We start from the raw sequence: 26,400 nt of genomic DNA, 5'->3' as shown, positions 1-26,400 counted from the left end.
GTGCACTCTGGTATGGAGAGGTAAGGGAGGATGTGGGGGTGGAAGGTGACTCAGGCCCTACAGAGCTGTGGTTGGTAGTGACTCAAGGGTTTGTGGTTGAGGGGTTAGGGTTGTCTCACACGTCAGGGGTGGGGGTTGACTGAAGTTTGAGGGCTACAAAGTCAAAGGTTCAGGGGTGTGTGGGTTGAGAGTTAACTGAAGGTTCAGGGGGGGTTGAGGTTTGAGGGTTAACTGAAGGTTCCGGGGGTGGGGGTTGAGGTTTGAGGGTTAACTTAAGGTTCCGGGGTGAGGGTTGAGGGTTAGCTGAAGGTTCCGGGGTGAGGGTTGAGGTTTGAGGGTTAGCTGAAGGTTCCGGGGGTGAGGGTTGAGGTTTGAGGGTTAGCTGAAGGTTCCGGGGGTGAGGGTTGAGGGTTAGCTGAAGGTTCCGGGGGTGAGGGTTGAGGTTTGAGTGTTAGCTGAAGGTTCCGGGGGTGAGGGTTGAGTGTTAAATGAAGGTTCCGGGGGTGAGGGGGTTCGGGGTGAGGATTGAGGTTTGAGGGTTAGCTGAAGGTTCCGGGGGTGAGGCTTGAGGTTTGAGTGTTAGCTGAAGGTTCCGGGGGTGAGGGTTGAGTGTTAAATGAAGGTTCCGGGGGTGGGGGTTGAGGTTTGAGGGTTAGCTGAAGGTTCCGGGGGTGAGGGTTGAGGGTTAGCTGAAGGTTCCGGGGGTGAGGGTTGAGGGTTAGCTGAAGGTTCCAGGGGTGGGGTGTGATTCAGGCTTTAGGGGTTGTGGTTGACTGGAAGATTAGTAGTGGTGACTCAGGGTTTGACAGGCTATGAGACAGAAGGGAAGGGCAGTAGGGTTGACTCAGGGATCAGCGGGAGGGTCGGACGGTCCATTCTTTGGGGGCTTGGAGAGGATGGCCTCTGCCTCTTCGTACATCTGAGGAAGAGACAGAAGTGAATAGAAGAACAGCCAACATGAAATGTTTATTATTTTTGAATGTGTGTCGTTTACCGGAATGAATGGCACGTCTTGAAAGAGCTCCTGGATGAAGCGGCGTGCGGACAGACGGAACATGCAGTGGGCAAGCAGGTAAGACACCTCAGAATAGAGACAGATGTCATCGAATGCATAGGGGAACTTCTCCTTGATCCTGTCAAGACAACAGACACAGCCAGGGATATCAACCTCGGTTTGTGTGTGTGTGTGTGTGTGTGTGTGTGTCTCTCTCTTACGTTAGCAGGTTAGTCTCGTGGCCTTTGATCCCCACAGAGGAGCTGAGGTTGACCACGAGACGCAGGACCTCCTTCCTGAGGAGAACCCTGCCGGCCGGAGATTCCTCTGGGATGGACTTCACTCCTGAGGGGGGAGATAGACCGCAGAGAGACAGTAGGTTTAGCTTGGACAAAAGCATGGTATGAGAGAAAACAAAAACATGACATTTACCCAAAATCAGTTCAGTGCTGCGGGTGCTTCCTGGGGAGCCCTGAGACACAGCATCACTGCACCCGGACACCCCTGACAGTTTGGTTTGGCCCATGACTTCCGGGTGGTTCTGCACAGGCGGACCGCACCATTCTGAGAAAGGGGGTTCCTCTGTCAAGTCTGATGGAGAAACGTGAGTTTAAGTTGTTTATCAGTTGCTGACTGCTAATAATATAAACATACAAGGAAGTACAAGGATGCAAACGGCACGAATTCATAAACAGCACAATGTTCTGGTTTGTGTTTGTATCTGCCGCTGACCTGGGTTGCTATTGGAAGCGCTGAAGCCGAGCACAGAGAGACCAGTGCAGTAGAGGCAGTTGTCATCATTGTGTTCCTGTAGACCAGTCTCCTCTGAGCCCAGCAACTTCTGCTGCTCCGCCCGGCTCACCCCCATCAGCTCTGTGATGCTCAGCTGGGAGCGAAGCACTGCATGCCTGGAGTGAGGGCTGGGGCCTGGGAGAAGGGGCACATATCCACATGATCATGCATTTCCCCCCTTTTCATTCAAGCCTGTTGGTCCTGAGTGGGCCTCCTTTATCAGTAGCAGAGCCATCATTCCTCCTGTACTAAACTCAGTGTTATACAACCCCTTACTGAAGAAAACATATTGTGTTGGCCCCGGGCTGTTTCTTACCATCTGAGTCTCCAGAGAAGAATTTGGCAGATCTGTCCTCAGAGGGAGGGCTGGTCCTCTTCTGGAAATATGGGGTTTCTTTTATCTAGGAACAAAACACTCACAGCTTTATCCAAATATTAAGATGGAGTTATGACAAGTTTAAATAGAAGTTTTAAATAGATTGGTAAACAAACTCAATTTCTTGTAAAATATCTAGAGTAGAAGTAAAATAAAAGGATAGATGAGGGATGAGAGGGGAAAGAGGGTTCGGAGAGAGGGGTCATACGATGGTCAGTACCTGGAACATGTTGTTAATGTCCACAGGCAGCGCCAGGCCGATGAAGTCATCAGAGCTGCCGTAGGTGGCGCTGGACACCATGGATCTCACTGAGGAGGACCGCTGCAGTGTGTTCTGGCTGATGGGGCTCAGCAGATCCTCCTTGTCCAGGGAGGCAAAACTCAGAGCCTTCAGGAACCTGGAGATAAAATAAACATTCAGTGAGTTAGGAGGCAGGAAAGGTCCACCTGCTCGTCTTACACCTCATTCCAAAATCATATTAGTTTGTAGGCTAAACCATTCTGACACTACAGACGTTTTCGTGAGAAGACCAATTTTCCGGTGTCTCATGGTCTGATAATCACCGCTGTAGCTCAGCAACCTTCCACCGCTATGCACTAGGCTGACATAGGAAGATGCAGTGGATTGAGACACAGCCCATGCAAAAAATGAAATACACTATACATTCAAAAGTATGTGGACACCCCTTCAAATGATTGGATTCAGCTGTTTCAGCCAGACCTGTTGCTGAGGTGTATAAAATTGAGCACACAGCCATACAATCTCCATAGACAAATATTGGCAGTATAATGGCCCGTACTGAAGAGCTCAGTGACGTTCAACGTGGCACTGTCATTGGTTGCCACCTTCCAACAAGTCAGTTCATCAAATTTCTACCCTGCTAGAGCTGCCCCGGTCAACTATAATAAGTGCTGTTATTGTGAAGTGGAAGCATTTAGGAGCAACAACGGCTCAACCATGAAGTGGTAGGCCACACAAGCTCACAGACCGGAACCGCCGAGTGCTGAAGCGTGTAAAAATCGTCTGTCCTCGGTTGCAACACTCACTACCGAGTTCCAAACTGCCTTTGGAAGCAATGTCAGCACAATAACTGTTCGTCAGGAGCTTCATGAAATGGGTTTCCATGGCTGAGCAGCCGCACACAAGCCTAAGATCACCATGCATAATGCCAAGCGTCGGCTGGAGTGGTGTAAAGCTCGCCACCATTGTACTCTGGAGCAGTGGAAACGCGTTCTCTGGATTGATGAATCACGATTCACCATCGAAGTCTGACGGACCAATCTGGGTTTGGCGGATGCCAGGAAAACGCTACCTGCTCCAATGCACACTGTAAAGTTTGATGGAGGAGGAATAATAGTCGGGATGTTTCTCATGGTTCTGGCTAGGCCACTTCGTTTCAGTGGAAAAAAAGGGCAATCTTAACATTACAGCATACAATGACATTCTATACGATTCTGTGCTTACATCTTTGTGGCAACAGTTTGGGGAAGGCCCTTTCCTGTTTCAGGAAAACAACACTCAATATTTCAGGAGATTACAGAAGCAAAACCTAATTCAAGCCAGAGCAGAGGTCAAACTCAGTTGATCTTGTCATCAAAGAATGAGAAGCCTCTAAAGAGAAAGAGGAGTGAGAAGAGGAAGTAAGAGAAAGGGCAACTGAAGATCTGAGAAAGAGGGAGGGGGGAGTATTCAGAGAAGTAGCAGTCAGTAGTAGTCATGGGAGATTCTAAGAAAGGAGTTCTTAAGGGAGTGTGCGTGTGGACAGGTACGAGTCAAGGGGGACTGAGTGAGTGTGTATGTGTGTTTGTGTGTGTTACCGCCGCGGGGTGAGTCTGGAGTCCAGGCTGCCCGTCTTCATGGTGATGGTATCAGTGAAGAGCACGTCTTTGGCTGGGGAGGCCAGAGCCTCGCTGTGGGACAGGGACGAGTGGATCCTCTGCTGCTGCAGCCTCTTCAGAGTAGCGTAGCCCAGCGCATCACGCTGACTGGCATACGTGTCACAGGAAGTGGCGTACTTCAGTGTGGCATAGCCCAGCGCGTCGCGGGAGTTGGAGTACATGAGGCTGCAGTCCGTCAGGCCGCTCAGGGTGGTCAACGAGGGCGACTTGAGGGACTGGGCGCGGCGGGGGAGGGTGTGGGAGGAGCCGGGGGGCACCAGGGAGGCAGAGCTGGATTTGGACAGGGAGGAGAGGTGGGCGGTGTGGGGCTGGGGGGTGAGGGAGGTCAGGGTCTGGATGGTCTGGGCGCTGATCACACTGTTAAGGCTGACACCGTCCGTGTCGATGGTGGAGGGCAGGGTTTCCCTGGAGGGGCTGGAGCTCATAGAGCTGATGCCGCTGGTGGTCGTGTCCGTGTTGAAGCTCTGACTGCGCGATTTAAACTGAGCCCCTCCGGACGGGCCATCCCCGGCCAGGCGTTCCCGGCTAGTCTGCGCTCTCTGGTTCTCCCCCACCCCTGACCCTCCTACCCCCACTGACCGGCCTGGCAGCCTCCCCTCACCATCTCCCTCACCGAAGCTGGGGGTGCTGCCCTGGTTTTCAGAGGTCTTGCTGCCCACAATGGAAGTTTCTAGGTTGACAGACGGGCTTTTGGGCAGGTGACCGTCATTATAGATTGGGAAGACGTCTGAAGATCCAAAGGTGTAGCTGGGTTCAGTGACGGTGCGTTTGCGTCCCTGTTCCTCTTCCATCCCTCCTCCGTGGTCCCTGGTGGGGCCCTTGGGGTCGCTGGTGCTGCGCAGCATCTTTCCGGAGAGCGACAGAGAGTGGAGGAGGCGGTTGCGGAAGTGGCTGGAAGCCAGGAGGGTGAAGGGGCTGCGGTCCTTGTACTTGGGTCTCATGTACATGGGAGGATCGTCCGACAGGTCACAGTTCTCCAGTCGCTCATCGTCCATGATGTACATACCTGGAAATGACCACTCACGGTTAACTCTTAGTAGTATGGAGTAAACATTTGGCGATACTGTACAGGTTAACAAGAAATGAATACCAGCTGTACTATGATTACAGACTTACTGGGCTGAGACTTACTGGGCTGTGTGGAGTCACTCTCACTGTTGTGTCTAGAGCTGGTGGAGTCAGAGGCGAGGCTGAGGGTGGAGGGGACAGAGGACAGCAGGCTGGGCGGGTTGGGGGGGGGCTCCATGTCGTCTGGGACAACGGGCCACAGCGTCCGTCGGCTGTGTCTTACAGCATCCCAGCCGTGCTGCTTCAGCATGTCACAGCCCTGACGTGTCTTTGAGATCAGCCCCAACACGTACAGACACGTCCTACACAGAGACAGCAGACAGACATTATAGAGAGATCCTGGACAGAGATATAGTACTCTTTTGGGACAGTACAAGCATGCTGCATCGTCAGAAGCACCTTGAATATTGGAGTTGCAAATATCAATGTGTCTTACCCCCTGATGGAGAGAACCTCACAGTGCTGGGCCAGAACCACTATGTCAGGGATCACCCCCTCCTCCTGTAAGAGGTTCAACCCCCAGTTTGATGACCCTATGTTACCCTGGAAACAAACAATTTAACAACATTAATACTCATGTTATTATGAAAATGATGTGAATCTTATCAATAATTGGCACATAACTGTGGAACTCTGATGATGACAACAGATGTGGTAGTTAGTCATTCTCCATTATTACACTGGGTGGTTCCAGTCCTGAATGCAGATTGGCTGACAGCTGTGGTATATGAGAGCGTATACCATGGGTATGACAAAACATTTGTTTTTATTTCTTTAATTACTTTAGTAACCAGTTTATAATAGCAATAAGTCACCTTAGGGGTTTGTGGTATATGGCCAATATACCATGGCTAATGGCTGTATACAGGCACTCCGCGATGCGTCGTGCCTAAGAACAGCCCTTAGCCGTGGTATATTGGCCATATACCACACCCCCTCGGGCCTTATTCCTTAATTATACTGACCAAGGCCCAAAGTGCTGCCTTTAGCTGTTTGATGCCCTCCCACTTGTCCAGCATTGGGGAACGGACAGTGTAGCTTAGGTCAGGAACCACATTCTGAAGAGAAAGACGAAAAGAGTTTAAACGCATTATGCTTGTAATTGCTACTCGACTAGTGTAATAGTGAATGGTTCAAGTAGATGCAGTTACCTGGACTTCCAGTAGATGGCAGCCTGTCTTATCATGGACAAGCTGGCCATACAGATGCACAGGAAGATAAACATTTGGCCTCTGTAACCTTTGGTTGCTTCGGCGTACATAGTTGTCTCCATCGACAGGCTTGCGGTACGTGGTGAGAGCCTCATTGAGCTGCTCCTCTATCATGTCCACATACTTCAGGTTATAGTCCTGCAAAACACAGAATGATATAAAAACAAGTTTTCTATGCTTTCACGTGACAGCGAAAAGATGCAAATCATCATTTATGGCATTGTTGGTTGAGTATAAATGTACCTTCTGCCATTTCTCTAGCTGCTTGGTGACGTAACCCCTCTCACTTAGGTAGGAGAAGCCCTTTGGAATGGACAAGAACCTGGAGATAAGAATCACAGAGGTCAGAGCCAAAGGGACCTAATACAGAAAAGAAAACAATAGCTACGTTTTCTCCCAGCAGCTTACCGTAGCAGCAGCAGGACCCCCTTGTCCCCCAGGTGTGTGAGAGCTGGCTTCATCTGGATCAAAGCATGGAGGTTTGCCTGGAGGGGGAAAACACCAGAGGGACACGTCAGCTAATACACTTCTGGAGTCAAAAGCTGCTGGACTAAACTAAAGTACAAGACTAAGGTATAACAGTGCCCAGGAAACAGCACATAGCAAGGCACCACAACAGACACTCAGGCCCCTCATCCCTCACCTTGTCCTCACAGGCCTCGTCCAGTATGTCCAACGCCTCCATGGAGATGGTCTTGTTGCGGTCGTGGAGCTGGGTGACCAGCAGCTCGATGCCCCAGTTACTGAAGAACTCCACATTGGCACGAAGCAACACCCGCAGGTGTTTAGTGGCATACAACCTGCAGTTCTGTGGTACACCAACAGAGGGCGGAAGAGGACAGGCTGTCATTCAAAAACACTAACATATGCTCCACTGAAAACACAACAAACCAAATTACTCATAATGTTGCTTTCCAAACACCAGTGCAAGCTACTCCGACCACCTCTAGGAAACCAAGATTTATCAATGAATGTGTGAATTCCATCTGTGTGTTTTCTGTGTTAGTGGTGGGGTTCTTACATCAGTGGCAGCAGTGAGGATCTTGGACAGGATGACCCTGGACAGCCCGTCACGGCTGTAGTCCAGTATGGAGACAGTGAGTTTCAGCAGGTGGTCCTGATTTTTCAGAGTACAGATGTTCAACAGGCTAGTAGGAGAGCACAGGATACAGAGAATCAATGTACTGCTCCATATACACAACAACACAATGACTTGAGTGAAGATGAAGTGAGAGTGAAAGAGGACAAAGGAAACTCTGCAGCAGCTTAAAAAAGCATCTTTAAATGGGACCGTTTCCAAGATATTAGGGATCTCCCAAGAGGTACGATCAGAGTACATGTTTGGAAAAACAGACTAGTGGACGGTGAGAGACTGACCACTGGAAGACACTGCACTTCTCCAGCATCTTGACGCCGTGCGGGTGTGAGGAAAGAGTGCCCAAGAAAAGGAAGTAGTGCTGGCTGAGAGTGGTGAGCAACCCGTTGCTCTGGAGACCGCGGTCAGGCTTGAGCCCCGAGGAAGAGGAGAGCCATTGGACTATGTCCTTCACCAGGTCCTCCAGGTATGCCTGCCCATCCTGACACACAGACAGGGGTAATGTTTAGGTAATGTTGGACATTGATAGAGAGTTCACGTAAAGTCATGTAACTCAATATTTGATTATCAATGGAGTTCCAATATAAAGTTGTTTAACTGTGTGTACTTATATCATTAATAGGTCTCATAGTAAACCCTCTCACCTCCTCAGACTCCAGGAGGAACTCGATGAACTGACATCCCACCACAGTGAGCTGCCTGGCCTTACTGTGGTCCAGCTCCAGGCTGGCGTACAGCTTACTGCTGGGCTTATAGAAGAACAGCAGCCTGCGTACAAACCTGCAGAAACAGAACCCGGGGTCAGACAGAGGGGGAACCCGGGGTCAGACAGAGGGGGAACCCGGGGTCAGACAGAGGGGGAACCCGGGGACAGACAGAGGGGGAACCCGGGGTCAGACAGAGGGGGAACCCGGGGTCAGACAGAGGGGGAACCCGGGGTCAGACAGAGGGGGAACCCGGGGACAGACAGAGGGGGAACCCGGGGACAGACAGAGGGGGAACCCGGGGACAGACAGAGGGGGAACCCGGGGACAGACAGAGGGGGAACCCGGGGACAGACAGAGGGGGAACCCGGGGACAGACAGAGGGGGAACCCGGGGACAGACAGAGAGAGAACATTTGGTTTGCTACAGTTACAAACAGGAGGTCAAAGAAGTGGTTATAATGGTACTTACTTGTGCATTTGTTCATCTTTATTGCTCCGCAGGTTAACGTTTGGCCACTACAGATGGGGGGAAAAGGAAACATTAAAAAAAAAAAACATAATTTGAACAAAGGACAGTATTGTAAAAGATATTGACTGGAATAAGTATTTATTGCAGTCTTAGTCCACTCACCTTCAATATTGTTGCGATGAGAACCCAGTTCCAGTCCAGGTTCTCTTTGTGGTTGAGGATGTGGCTGTCTCTCAGGTTCATCATAAGAGCATCCTCAGTGTCCTTCAATGCAAACAAGGACAGCATTACAAATACCACTCCAAGAAATCCAACAAGCTTGTGTTGCAACACAGGGGCATGGTTTGATATGTACCTTAATGACAAAGATATCTCTCTGTGGTCTAAAGTGCTGATCTCTACAGTAGTGAGAAGCCTTCGATTTGCGGATGATGTGGTCCAGGTATAGGCTGTTGGGTTTGGGTCCTCTCTTCTTCTTCTCGTGGAAACGTTTCAGGTAGTTGACCGCTGCACTCGCCCGTCTGAAAAATTATGAAAACAGCTGTTGTGTCAGTGTTCGTGTTAATAATATGAAACTCTTGAAGCACATACATTGCATGTACAAAAAATTAGGAACACCTTCCTAATTTGAGTAGCAGGACTCTACAAGGGGTCGAAAGCATTCCACAGGGATGCAGTACTCAATGGTCGGTAGTTGTCACTCACAGTCTCTTCTCCTGGGCGATGTGGAAGGAGGCAGCCTTGTTGATGAGTGTGGGCAGACAGTGCAGGTGGTGGCTATGGGAGTGGGGGAGGATGGTGTTGGCCTGGGAGGGAAACGGATAAAAACAGTTACAACAACAATGGGGACCATGCAAAACGAATTCAAAACTGGGACCATAAAAAGGTGTCAAAACACTCCTAGAACATATCCTCCTCTGGTCCAGTTCGCTGACCTCACATAATGTTAACAGCTGAGCAAACAGGGAGTTGAGTTACCATGTGAAGCAGTTCTCCCAGTAGAATGGTGGCTCGCACAGAGATGGGGTCATCAGTGCTTGTGATAACCTCAACGAGACCCTGTTGAGAGGTACACAGGCTTTACACGACAGACAATAGCGGTGTGTGTGGGATCTTTAGGTACCAACAGACAGATATGCAACTGCCATTTTTGGTTGAATATACACAAACTTATCGATCCTGATATTGATGACCATACCTCAAGAAGTCCACTCTTGATGAAGGCAGACAGTACCAACGCCAGGTAATTATCCATTAAGTCAGGCCTAAGGGCAGTAAGAGAACAAATGGAGTTTATGCAGACAATGTTTTCCTCAATCATGAGTTAAAGAGAGTTCAAATAAGTGATGGTTCTTACCTTGATCGAGCTCGATGTGGAAGGATAACTTTTGCTTCAGAAGCCACAAAGCCATCTGATAACCTCCAATTGTCTTGGAACCTGCTAGGGTCTACAGGAGGAATATAGACAAGTATACTTTGTTACCTAATAATACATGGTACATGAGATATACGATAAGAAAAGAAAGGCTCTTAACTTGAATAAAGACACAAAAAGTGACATTGTACCCACCCACACTGATAAGTGCTTCAATAAAGTCTGCAGTCGCAACCGGCATGGGGAGCCGAAATATATCATATATCACCTCTAATAAGCCTTTCTGTGGGAGGTCGAGAGGAACCAGGTTTACACACATACATATAGACTTCATTTTATAACATTTCGATGAGAAGACAGAAAATAATGAGTTTTAGGGGTGTGCTCAACATCATTCTTACATTAAACTGAGTAACATTGTTATCTATGTTACTGAGCACAACCATAAAGTAATCTTGAGGTAAACTGGAGGACACTGCATTCTCTTTCACCTCAGTTGTCAGGTGCTGATAATGTTTATTTGATGCTATACTTACCCTTACTTCCATATTTGGTATACAGAGCAGACCAATAAGAGACTGGATTCCAGAGTTGCCTGACTTGCACAGGTTAATGATGCCTGGAGTGAGATGTAGACAGTAGGGTCAGATAGGAACATGTTCATCCTGTTTATACCACACCACTAATATCACATAAGACCTATCAGTGTATATACACACTCAAACTCATATTGAATATGAAGGGGTAACGTTTACCTGACCAGGAGCGAAAGGAAGCAACTATGGACATTTTACTTGCCAGGAAACGAGCCTCCCTGTCTTCCCTGGGGTGGACATCAAAATGCATGATTAAAATCTCCCAAATGGTTGAAACAGTCAATACAACACTCCATAAAATACACTGCATAGTACATAATTAAATATACTGCACAAATATATTGCACTATCATGCACACTGACTTGAGCTGCCCCTCTGCAGTGTCTGCATTGTGTCTGTAGTGGAAGTCAGTGTAAGGGGCCAGGATTTGCTGGAAGAGAAACAGAAAAAGAAGAACAATCTCATTCAATGAGGAAATAATCCAATTCATCAAATTCCTGTTAATGAATGCTGCTCTTTGTGTGCGAGAGTGTATGTGTGTTGTCAGTACCTCGAGCTCCACATCCGAGTGCACATACTGGCGTGTGTGTGGGTGGTTGAGGAGGTGTAGGATGGTGGTGATGAGTGCCTCGTTGATGCGGCTCAGCTGACAGTCGATCACGTTCTTCAGAATGGTGCTGAGACCACGCCTCTGGGCCACCACCACAGGGTTCTTCACAGCTGCAGAACAAAGGAATCACACAGGGTTTAACCATAACACCACCTATAGTATAGATAAGTGTGTGTGTTTGCTCTTCTCACCTACCAAGTTCACAGATGATGGCGATACAGGCGCGAACCATGCGGTCTCGCTCCTGTAGCCCATCGTTGCCCACGGCAATGAGGGAGTTGGTGACAGACGAGGGGAAGAGCAGTGCATTCACAGTGATCATCTGTAGAGGGACAGCAGAGAGGTTGACAGATCAGTGTCTCACACTCATCTCACATAGTAGTACTCGGGTGATAGAGGGATGTTTATGTTTACCAAATAGACATCTAACTGGTCACACCTCTACATATTACTGTATGGTACATTACGAATTAAATCAATTTAGTTAGGGAGAGGCTGGGGTGTCTCACCTTTCGCACCAGCCTGAGAGCCTGTGTCCTCTCCACCTCATTGCTTTGCTGGATGTCTATGCACCTGGAGAGGAAAATACACAATTAGTGGGCTCAACATTGGCATAAGACACACACACAGCATAGCTGTAGCACTCACCTGGCGATCAGGTAGTCCACCTGAAGACGGAGGACCTTCTGGAGAATAGTGCTGTCTCTGATCAGGTAGCGTAGAGCCCTCAGCCCTGCAGCTCGCACTTCCTTAGCCTCGTTCAACAGCGCTAACCGGAGACTAGAACAGGGGAAGGATGGAACGTGGAGAGAGAAAGAGAAAGCGAGAAAGACAGAAAGAGGTAGAGACAGAGACAAAAGTTGAATGAGGAACAATGAATCTGCATTTTAAATCATGGTATAGTAGAAACATCCCAAAAATCAACCCCGAGAAACAGCTAGTACTGTACATGTAGCACTGGAGAAGATTCATTTCTCAAAAGACTCACCAAATGATGATCTCTTCATGTGTAAACCCAAGCTTCTCTTCTGAGTGGCCTACCTTGCAGAGAAGCTGTGACAGATGGAGAAAAACAAGCTGATAAGAACACATCCAAACACAAAGAATCAAACATTACATCCACTTAAAGGGATTATTTGGGATTTTGGGAATGAGGACTCGTGGATACCATTTTTAGGTCTATGTGTCCAGTATGAAGGAAGTTAGAGGTAGTTTCACAAGCCAATACTAATTAGAGTTAACGCAATGACTGGAAGTCTATGGGCATCTGAATGGCATGCTAGCAGACACCATAGACTTCCAGTCATTTCGCTAATGCTAGTTAGCAGTTGCGCTAGCACTCGTTAGTAACTTCCTTCAAACTTCACACAAACATATAAAAATGGTATCTGTGAGTTCATCTCTGGGGAAGTAGATAAAGGAACTCATTGCCAAAATCCTAAAGTATCCCTTTGCAGTCTTTCCAACACTCGGTCCTTGGGACCCCAAGGTGTGCACGTTTTGGTTTTTGCCCTAGCACTACACAGCTGATTCAAATAATCAAAGCTTAATGATGAGATGATTATTTGAATCAAATGTGTAGTGCTAGGGCAACAACCAAAACGTGACCACTTGTGGTCCCCAGGACTGAGTTTGGGAAACACTGCTTTAATGTCTGCTGAGATGTTGCCCCACAAACCTTTATGAAGTTGTTCAGGTGACCGAGTTTGCGCATGTTGGAGACTCCTTGTTGCTTGGCAACATTCTGTAGGATTTCCCGAAGGTTGTCTGAAGGATCTGAAATGATAAATCAAGGTCAATAAGTGGTCAGTAAATGTATTCACCTGGCTCAACTCTGTTCCAATACATTCCAGTAACAAAACACACAGTGTTCAGGTGAGACCAGCATGAGCATGACAAAGCCTCATTAGTGAATGTGACCAGCAATAAACTGGAAACAGTAACACATTTGGGATCAGGGCACACCTAAATAAAAAGGTACCCCCACCGAAAGAAGAGTTTGTAACAACACACGACTGTAAAGTCTGGTGTGAATATAAGTACCCACAGGTTCTATATCCATGGTAGGATGTTATTTGTAGGTCCCTGTCATGATTCAACAAATTGTACCATGTTGTTATTTCAACACTACTTGGGATAAATGCAAAACATGTGTTTGAGGCACAGGGTTTACTCAAATCTATTCAACTAAAATGCAGAATGTTAGCCCTGTAGTTTGTCTGTTTGAAAACAACCATGCCATGTTTATTCTATCCTGAAGTGAAACAATTCTTCAGACTGAGGGTAGCAATAGACAAATTAGAGCTATAAATGATTAAAACATTACAATTCTTCAGTGGTCAGAATGTATAATTCTATGCTTCAGACAAGTGACTTCAACTTTGGAGCATGAAGTGAATTAGTGTAAAGTGTCCCTGAGGAAATATAGACTATCACAGGGACAGTGTATTTCTGTAAAAAGGACAGTTACATTTTCTCCCATGATGTAAAAACATAGACACTGCATAAAGGTCCTTAGCATTTGGATCATGATGATAAGGTAGGACAGTCCGAACTGCTGGTATTAAGCTTCAATACAAGGCATAGGCCTATTCTACAAAAATCAAGGAACGGACTGGGACACATTTCTCAAGTTGAAAACCAGTGGCATTGAATTAGCGTTGAATTGTAGCTATACAAGCCATATTCAGTAAGATAGAAACAATGAATGACATTAGGTAGAATCCTATCTATTTCGCTATCACTGTTAGCTATTACTGCAAATCAGATGCATGAAAACAACAATGTGATGATAATGTTATGAATTACTGCTAGCTATGCTAACTAGCTAAATGTAAATAAAGGGGAAACCCTGTTAGTAAGAAGGATGTTGTATGCAGATACAGTAGGATGTTCGGCCATTTATTAGCTAGCTAGCAGCATTTTAATAATAGGATAGCTATCTACGATTTAATAAATGGGATGCTGACTATCCAATTTCCAATCTGATTCACCCACCTCTGGAAAGATCGAGTGGTACATTTTCCTCCCCACTGTCATTCCGACCTGTCAAAGCAAAGCAAGCACAACAACCAGTAAAGGTTAGCAAGGAGACCACAACTAACAGGCACAATGAAAGTTCATCTTTATGTTTTGTAAGGTTGCTAATCTCTGGTCCAGATTGAAATATCTCTTGTCTCACCTCGCATCCGAATGCTTCGGCTCGGACGGCCTCGGATGCTGACCGCCATCTTTCCAGAATCATTCAACACTAACCGGATCGGAATCAACAGGGATTATCGCGAGAAATCCCGCACTCATTGCCTCTCGTCCAACCACAGTTGTCTCATGAAAGAAAAACTATTTTTTTGCAGCAAATATATACATCTATGTGTTTGCATCGGTGCTCTCTGTCTGCACCTTGCAATCCAGACGTTTCATGTATTCATTATTTGAGGACAGTGTGGATTTATGACAGCCGGAATTCGGCAAGTTTGTATTGTATTTCTGTCTGGCCCGTAATTCTCTGGATTTTATTGTATGGTTTTGGTAGCTGGAAATGTGTCTCTTGTCCTACGTACAGCCAAAGACGCAAGTTTACATTTGGAAGTTGTTAGGAGTACTTCCCTACTTCCACAGTGTGATGCGACGTTGCGCCACTGAGGTATATTAACCATAGACTTAGATAGATATCGCATCATTGTAAATGTCCCATTGTGGTGACTGTGAGAGCAGGGCAGCGCAATCTCCATTTTGAAGTAATACATTTTCTTATTCTACTACTTTTATGAGTCTCACAGGACGTATAAATCTGAACCATCCATTTAGAACTTTCACTCACCACCAAATATGGTGATAAGAGGACGTCCAGTGGCAGGCAGTGTGTGAAGATGTAGCTAGATGAAAATTGGCCAAAGTTCTGGAAATGTTTTTATTCACAAAACTAAAATATGTTATGAACAGAGTGCACAAATTTTTGTTTTCTTGACCCTTTGCCATTTGAAAAAATGGTGTTGCTTGATTGCATACACGCACTTCACAGAGAAGGCGTTCCCTAACGGAAATATGCAAATAATGCTAAAATGCACCAATAGGGTCTCACTAGCTTTTGGTTGGCTCTGCCCACCTCATTTATTTATTTGTATTTATTTAATTGAATCTTTTTTTAAACAGGGAGTGCCATTGAGATTAAAAATCTATTGTATACATTACAATAAAAACAGAATAATTAAACATACACTAACGTGTATAAAACAATATAATTCAGCACACAATAACAAAATAAACATATTTAATAAAAACAATCACATTCAACTACAAAGAGGTCCATAATCAATCATGAACTCTGCAGTATGTTCTACAAATTAGGGGCAAAAAGAACAAGAACCGCTGATTTTCCCAAATCTGTGGAGACTGAAGGGATCTCTAGTGTTATACATTCCTGAGAACGTTTTTGGTATCTTATGCTGCTCTTTAATTATTTGTTATTTTTATCTCTTACTTTTTTATTGTATTTTCTAAAAACTGCATTGTTGGTTAAGGACTTGTAAGTAAGCATTTCACTGTAAGGTATTCGGCACATGTGACAAATACAATTTAATTTGATTTATGATTCTTAACTTAATTAAGTTACATATGAAGGGAGTTTGAATGCTAAGATTGCTTTGTAAATAAATAATAGAATGCAGCTCTCATTTTACAGACAGAGAGATCCATCCCACATTTTTATACGGACTACAATAATGAGTCCTTAAATTGTCCGCTGTGATAAAACGTCGTTGCTTGTTCTGCCCACTATACTTAATTTGCTCCCATTGGAAACGATGCTAATGAGATATCTTGGGTTAGTTAACAGTATCTTCGCTAAAAAAAAGTGCATTGTGCCACCATTGTTGCCAACCACATTTTCAGTGGTGTATTTTGCCTAACAATTTACCCACCTTTGAGGAAAAATATATTGAAAGAATAGGAAGCGGTTTTTTTCACCGCGACCGGCGATCAGAGTTTAGCGACCAATTGTTTTACCACTACATCACTGATGAGAATTGATATTGTCTTTTTGATTTGTCGCTAGATTACATTTAGCCTTTGCTGGGATGATGTCACCGCACCAATTTGCCTTGCTACTGTACCTGACATAGCGTTTTCGTCCCCCTCTCCCGCCGCACAACCCCTTCGCTTGTGCTTCTCTGCCTGTGTGTGTGCATTGCTGTGAGTGACTTATTTTGCTAAGACAGCTTCGCAAATCAAAAGCTAACCAAATCATATTTTATTTGTCACGTGCGCCGAATACAACAGGTGTAGGTAGACCTTATGTAACAGGGTTGGAAATGTTTCCACTTCCCTCTAAATAAATGTGTATTTAATGTTCAAGCACTCTTATTGGTTGGTTCAATTCTGATGACAATAATATTGGTTGGCACCGCTTTCAGATAGGGGGAGATCGCGAACGTCAGGTCTCCCTAGTATGAAAATGTGATACAAGGGATTTTACCATCAACATCGTTAAATCCTGCACATCTAACGTGCTGTTTCCTATTTAATCACAGGTAATGAATTACGCTCAACTGGTACCACTGGCTGGGATGATTTCTTTAAACTAAACACAACTCAAGGAGAGTACGATCAACATCTGTTACACTTACAGGAAATGCTAACAAGCCCTTAGCCCTTAACCAACAATGCAGTTTTAAGAAAAAAAAGTGTTAAGAAAGTATTTACTACTTTCGTTTGCTGCAGAATTAAATACTATACAAATCATAGATATAAACCCTCAGTGTCAATACGCCCTAAAGGCAGCCTGAAAAGGAGCTGCACAGTGTCAATTCTCCCTAAAGGCAGCCTGAAAAGTAGCTGCATTAGTTGCTAGACTCTTTAACCAATAAAAGTCTCTGGAGTCTGGAGTGTATTGGCGATTTATTGCCACCTGCAGTTATGGAATGTTAGCTCCCTCCTGGTGACCTGGGGGTAATTATGTGATCCTTCCTTAACCCAAAGGAAGTCCCACCCAATTGACTACTTCCAGAAATACTTACGCTACTTCAAAATGGTGCAAGTCATCAATGGCGCTGTCCATGTAAAATAGGCTTTGGGGCACCAGAGTCCTCTATCTATCTCTATGATATGAACGCCGTGAGCTCTTGTTCCTTAGCAGTCTCATTAAAAAAAATGAGTAGTTCAATTAAAATGAAATGCGGTGGACCGGTGTATGGATCGTGACGTGTACGGCAAATCGGTGATGGGAGGAGTGATCTTCTCAAATCGAACCGTAATCTGCGCCGCTCGATAACGATATCAACAAGGCAATATGGTGCATCGTTCAGAAACATACATATATTTTCAGTACAATTATATGTTCGACTTTTCAAATTCGTTTTCAGTGGAAAGGCAGGTAAAGTAATTTTATCAAAAGCAATCACTTTTGCATTTGAAAACACAGAATCCTACTCATTACTCCATGTGCATAAAGTACGTCACTTTTGGTTTGAGCCGATTTTGCCGTCCGCTAGAGCGGGGCACCTGGTTTACGCCTGGGAGGCAGCCCAGTGTTCCAAAACGAATTACATTATTTTCACCCGAACAAACTCCTACCACCGGGGAAACCCGGGACAGTTAATCGAATCTTCAAACATTAAAATAATATTTGTTCAAGAAGACGTTTGCGTCACTTCCTCTTGCACGAAGATTTTCAGCCAATCACAGCACGCTGCAGAGCTGAGGGCGGGCGATCACGCGGGAGGTTTAAACAGTCTGGTTTCGGTTCAGAGGAGTACAGTTGTCTGGTTACTTTTTATTTATTGATTTCTAACACGGGTTTTTAGGTTTCCTATTTCAGCAAATACCCGGGAAGATGTCACACGAAGGGTATGTTTAAAAAAATTCACAACCATTTTTTGATTTCTAAGCTATTGATTGCATGGTGTGGGTGGACGCATTCTAGAGTGCAGTGCGGATGGTTCCAGCTTGAATTTACCCAACATATCCTTACTAGTCATATTTGGAAGATTCATCGTGCTATGTAAGCCTCAAATTAAAATATAAATTATTGATTTTTAATTACGATGATGAGAACACAAGTACTGTTCGAGCAAATAATACCACAAATGCATTGGCAGACAGAGCAATCGAAACCGCGCGCGCCCAACACAGGGAGGTGGCTAGCACGTCAGCATTCGATAATTTCTACATAATAAAACACGTTTTTATTGCTAGGTAGTAGGAACGCTATCTAATGTATTTATATTGCATACATCCCTATCTATTTAAACGCGTCTTTGTTGATATGGCGCGATTTTTTTGGGAAACATTATGGCGGGCCATCCATTGTAGCTGACTAACATGACCTAATTTGGCTTGCTAATTGTTACTTCATGTAAAGATGGGAATTAAAATAGGTTTTGTTTAACGGCATCAGTCGTTACATCCCGGGTAATACAACATGCGTACACACACAAGGATTCTCATTGTCCCCCTTTTTTGTACTAGGCCTCTGCAGGAGTTGCCCTGCCTGAATGAGTATTTGGAGGGATCCATGCTGTCCATATCCCAGAAGAGCAAACGGAAAAAGAGAGAATGCTTCGGAGACGGTCTGGACACAGAGAACACCCCTCACGAGCTCATTCACCGGTGGTCACCACCTCACAAGCAGCGGGTGGTCTGCAAGGGCAAAGAGAATGAGGAGAACCAGTTTGTACTTGCCAGGCGACCAAGGAAAAGGAGGGAGTTCTCAGGTGTGTATAGATTTTCATGTGTTGGAAGGAATACAATAAGCTCAGAAGAACACTTGCTAACTACTTGTAGAAATATATCTGGAATTATGTTTCAGAGAAGTCACACTTTTTTGAGTTATTGATGTTTTTATGATAGGCTTGTCCTGGGACACACTACCAGATGAGTTACTGTTGGGGATCCTTTCCTGCCTTCCCCTGCAGGACCTCCTCCGGATGTCCCGGGTCTGCAAGCGCTGGCATCGCTTGGCGTAAGTCTGCGACCATTCAATCATGCTTGTAAAGTACTTAGTCCCATGGGGCTCAGTTGGTTAAACATGGTGTTTTCAATGTGGGTTCGATTCCTACGGTGGACCAGTATGAAAAAGTAAAAAATATGTATGCACTCACTACTGTAAGTTGCTCTGGATAAGAGCGTCTGCTAAATGACTCAAATGTATTACTACATTGCAGTATTTCTGCATGATAAATATTAGATATCACACTCGGATCTCCTAATACAGTCAAATGGGTCAACAAAACCTGTCATTAAGTCAATGCATGCCTTTTTGCCTGTCAGGTTTGACGAGTCTCTGTGGCATAGTGTGGATCTTGTAGGGAACCCCCAGCTGGATCAAGCTCTTGGGCAGGTGCTTATGGCTGGAGTACTGGGACTGCGCTGCCCCCGTACCTGCATTGGAGAACCACATTTCACCCACACACGGTGAGTTCTCATACATACTCATGCCTATTATGGGGATATAGAGTAGAGGTCGACCGATTATGATTTTTTTTCCCCAACGCCGATTATTGGAGGACAAAAAAAGCCGATACTGATTAATCGGCCGTTTTTTTCCCCCCTCCAATTTTTATTTATTTGTATTGTCAATTACAACAATACTGAATGAACACTTATTTTAACTTAATATAATACATCAATAAAATCAATTTAACCTCAAATAAATAATGAAACATGTTCAATTTCGTTTATATAAAACAAAGTGTTGGAGAAGAAAGTAAAAGTGTGATATGTGCCATGTAAGAAAGCTGACGTTTAAGTTCCTTGCTCAGAACATGAGAACATATGAAAGCTGGTGGTTCCTTTTAACATGAGTCTTCAATATTCCCAGGTAAGAAGTTTTAGGTTGTAGTTATTATAGGAATTATAGGACTATTTCTTTCTATACGATTTGTATTTCATATACCTTTGACTATTGGATGTTCTAATAGGCACTTTAGTATTGCCAGTGTAACAGTATAGCTTCCATCCCTCTCCTCACTCCTAACTGGGCTTGAACCAGGAACACATCGACAACAGCCACCCTCGAAGCAGCATTATCCATGCAGAGCAAGGGGAACAACTACTCCAAGCCTCAGCGAGTGACGTTTGAACCGCTATTAGCGCGCACCCCGCTAACTAGCTAGCCATTTCACATGGGTTACACCAGCCCAATCTCGGGAGTTGATAGGCTTGAAGTCATAAACAGCGCAATGCTTGAAGCATTGCGAAGAGCTGCTGGCAAAATGCACGAAAGTGCTGTTTGAATGAATGCTTACGAGCGTGCTGGTGCCTACCATCGCTCAGTCAGACTGCTCTATCAAATCATAGACTTAATTATAACATAATAACACACAGAAATACGAGCCTTAGGTCATTAATATGGTCGAATCCGGAAACTATCACGTTTATTCTTTCAGTGAAATACGGAACCGTTCCGTATTTTATCTAACGGGTGGCATCCATAAGTGTAAATATTCCTGTTACATTGCACAACCTTCAATGTTATGTCATAATTATGTAAAATTCTGGCAAATTAGTTCGCAACGAGCCAGGCGGCCCAAACTGTTGCATATACCCTGACTCTGCGTGCAATGAACGCAAGAGAAGTGACACAATTTCACCTGGTTAATATTGCCTGCTAACCTGGATTTCTTTTAGCTAAATATGCAGGTTTAAAAATATATACTTCTGTGCATTGATTTTAAGAAAGGCATTGATGTTTATGGTTAGGTACATTCGTGCAACGATTGTGCTTTTTTCGCAAATGCGCTTTTGTTAAATCATCCCCCGTTTGGCAAAGTTGGTTGTCTTTGTTAGGAAGAAATAGTCTTCACAGTTCGCAACAAGCCAGGCGGCCCAAACTGCTGCATATACCCTGACTCAGTTGCAAGAGAAGTGACACAATTTTCCTAGTTAACAAAAAGAAATTCATGTTAGCAGGCAATATTAACTAAATATGCAGGTTTAAAAATATATACTTGTGTATTGATTTTAAGAAAGGCATTGATGGTTAGGTACACGTTGGAGCAACGACAGTCCTTTTTCGCGAATGCATCGATTATATGCAACGCAGGACACGCTAGATAAACTAGTAATATCATCAGCCATGTGTAGTTAACTAGTGATTATGAATTATTATTTTTTTAAATAAGTTTAATGCTAGCTAGCAACTTACCTTGGCTTCTTACTGCATTCACATAACAGGCAGGCTCCTCATGGAGTGCAATGTAAGGCAGGTGGTTAGAGCGTTGGACTAGTTAACCGTAAGGTTGCAAGATTGAATCTCTGAGCTGACAAGGTAAAAATCTGTCGTTCTGCCCCTGAACAAGGCAGTTAACCCACCGTTCCTAGGCCGTCATTGAAAATAAGAATGTGTTCTTAACTGACTTGCCTAGTTAAACAAAGGTATAAAAAAAAAAAATCTGCCAAATCGGTGTCCAAAAATACCGATTGTTATGAAAACTTGAAATCGCCCCTAACTAATCGGCCATTCTGATTAATCGGTCGACCTCGAATACAGAGCTTTCTTTTCCAACTGTTGAAGGTGAACCCAGACAACTTATGTTGTGGTGCTGTATGTCCCATTTTTATTTTTTTTCAGACACCTGCGTGTCCAGCACATGGACCTCTCCAGCTGCACTGTCTCAACCCTGTTTCTAGAAGACATCATCTCCCGCTGCAGGCGACTAGAGAATCTAAGCTTGGAGGGACTGGAGCTCTCTGACTGGATCATTCAGTGAGTAAAGAAGACATGCTCTGTTGCAATGATTATCTGTCAAATGATGTTGTGTAAATGTTACCAGCCATTTTGGACAACATTCGGCATGATTCTTAACGTTGTTACTCTACAGGTCCCTATCCCAGAATACTGAGCTGGTACGGCTCAACCTGTGTGGCTGCTCTGGCTTCTCACCTGACTCGCTTGGTGAGATGCTCAAATCCTGCTCACGGTAAGCTTGGAGTCTGTCAATTTGTATTTCTGTTTTGTTTGACTGTTTTGAAGTCCTATGTCTATTTCTGAATGACAGCATAATCAATGTATTTAACTCACTGTTTAAACCATCTGTGCATTGGTAAACTAATGCAGAAATTTCCCTTTTCCATTCCTACACCAAGGCTTGAAGAGCTGAACTTGTCATGGTGTGACTTCAGTACTGATCATGTGAAGGCTGTTGTCAGTAACATCCCCTCCAATATCACCCAGCTCAACCTTAGTGGCTACAGACAGAACCTTACTATGAAAGGTGAGGAAGCTTGTGGCATTGAACAGTTTCCCTTTGCCCATATTTGTATTGGATGTTTACATATATCTATTGACGATGATGAGTTAAACTTACCAATGGACTCTTTTTCAGATCTGAAAGACTTGGTGGAGAGATGTCCTCACCTTGTAAATCTGGATTTAAGGTGAGGAATTCCTAATGCAGGTCTTGACCTGGGCTGAACTGTGGATCCAAATGATTGCTTTGACTGTGTGATTTGACATGGATACTGCGCAACTACTGTGTTCTATCCCATCTCATTATGATAACTGACTGTATTTGTGTTACAGTGACAGTGTTCTGATGACGACCTCAAGTTTCCCCATCCTCCAGCAGCTGCGGTCTCTTAGACACTTAGCGTTGAGCCGTTGCTACCAGATCCACCCTGCTGCCTTAGCGTAAGTCACACTTATTTTTTAATGTGATAACAGGAATGCTTCTTAGCTGCAAATTTGTCTTTTTAATTTGTGCAGTACTAACTAAACCTGTTTATTTCAGTGACTTTGAGAAGTTTCCAGAGCTGCAGACGTTAGAGGTGTACGGGCTGGTCCAGGACACTTACCTGCCAATCCTGAGTAAAAGTTTGCCCCGTCTCCAAATCAACACCCTGCCATTCTCGGGCGTGGCCCGTCCCACCGAAGCCACCCGGCGGGACCGCGCCATGTGGGGTATGACCTGTCGCCTGGTGTTCAGGTCCTAGTCACAATGCCTTCCTAACGCTGTCACTAACCTATTTCTGTCTGATGCGGTCATTCTATACAAGGAATGTAAGCTAATTTTTGTGTCTGCAAATTAATTTGAGCCGTACAAAATTTGTGGTACACTGACACCAATTGTTCTCACTGCTGATGAAGATTTCTGTTTTGTGCTTTTGGCAACACTTATCTTGTTTTTATAATGGCAGGTATTGGTTCAAAGTTACTCTAAGGTCAGTAATAGGACATGGCCTTCATATGCACAGTCGTGGGAATTTTAAATGCCGGTAGATTGCATTTCTCCACAGTAATCTTACTTGAATAACATGCAACTGAATTCTTAAGATTTTAAAAGGGTACCTGTTTTAGAGATTTTAACCCTGATAATGTTGAAGACTGAGCGTGTAGTCGTAAGGGAAATGCCTTTATTTTTTACTTGCTATAATAATACATTCTGATTTATAGAATACGTTATCAGGATTTTATCTGTCCAATATATTGACTTTCGAACATTCCAAAGACAGATCTGTTGGAAAAAAGGTCTGTAGTAAAGCTTGCCAAACAAAAAAAAATGTTGGTTCGTTCTATAATGTTTCACTAGCTGGATATAGGAACGTTAAGTTTCAGGTCTGTCAACTGTAAGCTGGGTTTGCTAGGAAGATTGGTCTGTTAGACTAATGCATAGGTGCTCTACCATTAGCAGTTGAAATATTTCCCTCCATGATGCAATGATTTGGAATTCCCTCTTCAGTGTTTTATAAAATATAAATTCAATCTGCATTTTAAGGCCCAGTTTTAACAATGGTGCCATTTACTTGATCTATTTAGTTTTGTATTTTAAAGTTGAAGGAGACAATAAGAAATCAATGAAGCCACGCTGTCAGTATTACATTTTAAATCCAGCTCTACATCCGTTTTGACTGAATGAAAGCTGAGGCGGCTCTAACATAAAATATGCTCGAGCCGTTGGCATTTTTGTGGAAATTAACATTTTAATCTTGTCCCTAAATTAGGTACGATATGAGAATGTGCACTACACCTATGTAGTAAATGGTAGCCTTGGCCACAAGGGGCAGTAGCTATGTATCGGTGCCATGTTTGGTATGTTTCCTGTTCGTGCTCACATTTGTTTGAGAAACTTTTTTTTTTCCTATTCATGCGTTTTAAAAATAAGATTTACTATGTTAAATACTAAAATGTGAAACTTGCCAATTTTATGTAAATAAATGTTTTATTTAAAGTTGTGATCATGAGTTGATTTGACATCTTTGTTTTCACACCATTTAATAATCAGACATGCCTCCTGTGTCGTAGTTTCAGGACCTGGCACCATAAGGAGCATACGCATCAGTTATGTCACTTCAGCTGTAGAAATGGAACCACAAAGTAGCCCATATACAGTAAACATGGAAGAATTCACATCACAATAGGGATTTAGTTGCATTGCCCCCTTTGGCATATTAATCTTATTACACTGAATTATAAATAACCATTCCTGTTAACTCCAGGATGTTTTCCAAAATACCCCATGGTGAAGGCTGGAACCAACTATATTTAACTCTGTTTCCTAAAGTGTCAGATTGGCCCAGGCACATTCTGTTTTGGTGAGGCCCTGGCCTGTTGGGAGCAATACAATGCCTTCAGTTTCATATTGTCCTCTAGTCTGGTTGAAGCCAAGCTGCTCAATAATGCAATTTTTATTTTTGAAATCAGCAAAATTGAATGTACTGTAATTAGGTAGACTGCTTATGATTAACACCGATACCAATTAATAGGCCGATTTGTAATGACAATTACAACAATACTGAATGAACAATGAACACTAATTTTAACTTAATACATCAATCTATTTAGTCTCATAAATAATGAAACCTGATCAATTTGGTTTAAATAATGCGAAAACAGCGTTGGAGAAGAATGTAAAAGTGCAATATGTGCCATGTAAAAAAAGCTAACATTAAAGATCCTTGCTCAGAACATGAAAGCTGGTGGTTCAATATTCCCAGTTAAATTTGAGGAATTATGACGCGTCGACTATTTCTCTCTATTCCATTTGTGTCATATACCTTTGACTATTGGATGTTCTTATAGGCACTTTAGTATTACCAGCCTAATCTCGGGAGTTGACAGGCTTGAAGACATAAACAGCGCTGTCCCTCAAGCAATGCTAAGAGCTGCTGGCAAAACGCAGTAAAGTGCTGTTTGAATGAATGCTTACGAGCCTGCTGCTGCCCACAACCGCTCAGTCAGGCTTCTCTATCAAATCACAGACTTAATTATAATAAACACAGAAATACGAGCCATGGGTCATTAATATTGTCAAATCCGGAAACTATCATTTTGAAGACAAAACGTTTATTCTTTCAGTGAAATACGGAACCGGTCCGTATTTTATCGAACGGGTGGCAACCCTAAGTTTAAATATTGCTGTTGCATTGCACAACCTTCAATGTCATAATTATGTACAATTCTGGCAAATTAGTTCGCAACGAGCCAGGCGGCCTAAACTGATGCATATACCCCAACTCTGCTTGCACTGAACGCAAGAGAAGTGACACAATTTCCCTAGTTAATATTGCCTGCTAACATTCATTTATTTTAACTAAATATGCAGGTTTACAAATAAATACTTCTGTGTATTGATTTTAAGAACGCCATTGATGTTTATGGTTAGGTACGTGTGCAAAGATTGTTTTTTTTTCTTCCGGCAATGCGCTTTTGTTAAATCACCGGTTTGGCGAAGTTTAAGTAGGCTGTGATTCGATAAATTACTGCCACCGCATTGATTATATGCAACGCAGGACAAGCTAGTTAACATAGTAATATCATCAACCATGTGTAGTTAACTAGTGATTATGTTAAGATTGTTTTTTTAATGTAAGTTTAATGCTAGCTAACTTACCTTGGCTTCTTCCTGCACTGTGTAACAGGTGGTCAGCCTGCCACGCAGTTTCCTCGTGAATTGCAATGTAATTGGCGTCCAAAAATGCCGTACCTATTCTTAAAACTTTTTTAAAAATCGGCCATGCCAATTAATCGGTCGACCTCTAATTGCAATTATTCCACCAATACCAACTATAAGCTTTTGTGCAGTCAACTCACTATCAACATTCTTTCCAATAGGAATTGGTACTTACCGTCTAATATAATTACAAACGAAGCTGATGGCAGTGCAAACTATGCTTAAAATCCTCTTCAGTAAGGTAATGTCATGTGTTACAGAAACGATGTAATGTACCTCATCCTCGGTTGTAAAAGTAAACATGGCAAAATCTCTGGGCAGT

The 26,400-nt window shown here is 44.0% G+C and overlaps 2 protein-coding genes and 1 long non-coding RNA gene across 5 annotated transcripts; 2 read left to right on the top strand and 1 right to left on the bottom strand.

Annotated features, from left to right (window-relative positions):
• Window positions 1-320: 320 nt before the first annotated feature.
• LOC123726099 (uncharacterized) lies at window positions 321-629 on the top strand. The gene is made up of 3 exons (XR_006758394.1): window positions 321-388; window positions 422-494; window positions 550-629. It is a non-coding gene; the product is annotated as an uncharacterized lncRNA (long non-coding RNA).
• Window positions 521-14,649, bottom strand: LOC106568168 (rapamycin-insensitive companion of mTOR). 2 transcript variants are annotated; one of them, XM_014138258.2, is made up of 37 exons: window positions 14,375-14,649; window positions 14,191-14,238; window positions 12,872-12,969; window positions 12,182-12,246; window positions 11,842-11,973; window positions 11,703-11,766; window positions 11,389-11,515; window positions 11,134-11,303; window positions 10,946-11,013; window positions 10,742-10,809; window positions 10,523-10,605; window positions 10,182-10,269; window positions 9,969-10,059; window positions 9,810-9,876; window positions 9,590-9,670; window positions 9,317-9,417; window positions 8,967-9,132; window positions 8,774-8,875; window positions 8,612-8,658; window positions 8,081-8,216; window positions 7,718-7,917; window positions 7,362-7,488; window positions 6,984-7,148; window positions 6,749-6,825; window positions 6,584-6,662; window positions 6,281-6,478; window positions 6,095-6,187; window positions 5,566-5,672; window positions 5,178-5,431; window positions 3,981-5,067; window positions 2,383-2,560; window positions 2,103-2,187; window positions 1,727-1,921; window positions 1,427-1,585; window positions 1,216-1,339; window positions 995-1,133; window positions 521-919 (listed from the first exon to the last, which is right to left on the bottom strand). In XM_014138258.2, the coding sequence occupies exons 1-37, from the start codon at window positions 14,421-14,423 to the stop codon at window positions 845-847; spliced, it is 5,193 nt and encodes a 1,730-aa protein (XP_013993733.1). In that variant the 5' UTR covers window positions 14,424-14,649; the 3' UTR covers window positions 521-844. The 2 variants fall into 2 exon arrangements, with proteins under 2 accessions (XP_013993733.1, XP_013993734.1); XM_014138259.2 differs by having other exon boundaries at window positions 5,193-5,431; window positions 14,375-14,643.
• A 3,237-nt stretch (window positions 14,650-17,886) lies between these two features.
• Window positions 17,887-24,363, top strand: LOC106568170 (S-phase kinase-associated protein 2). Of its 2 annotated transcripts, none has more exons than XM_014138260.2 (10): window positions 17,887-18,036; window positions 18,658-18,902; window positions 19,039-19,150; window positions 19,459-19,602; window positions 21,761-21,895; window positions 22,011-22,109; window positions 22,276-22,403; window positions 22,515-22,566; window positions 22,712-22,819; window positions 22,920-24,363. In XM_014138260.2, the coding sequence occupies exons 1-10, from the start codon at window positions 18,023-18,025 to the stop codon at window positions 23,119-23,121; spliced, it is 1,239 nt and encodes a 412-aa protein (XP_013993735.1). In that variant the 5' UTR covers window positions 17,887-18,022; the 3' UTR covers window positions 23,122-24,363. The 2 variants fall into 2 exon arrangements, with proteins under 2 accessions (XP_013993735.1, XP_013993736.1); XM_014138261.2 differs by lacking the exon at window positions 17,887-18,036 and adding an exon at window positions 18,088-18,190.
• The last annotated feature ends 2,037 nt before the right edge of the window (window positions 24,364-26,400 follow it).

The sequence above is a fragment of the Salmo salar genome, chromosome ssa13 (genome assembly GCF_905237065.1).
Source record: "Salmo salar chromosome ssa13, Ssal_v3.1, whole genome shotgun sequence".
NCBI classification, from domain to species: domain Eukaryota; kingdom Metazoa; phylum Chordata; class Actinopteri; order Salmoniformes; family Salmonidae; genus Salmo; species Salmo salar.
The sequence above is the reverse complement of the archived record's forward strand: the minus strand, read 5'-3'. Positions and strand labels throughout refer to the sequence as shown.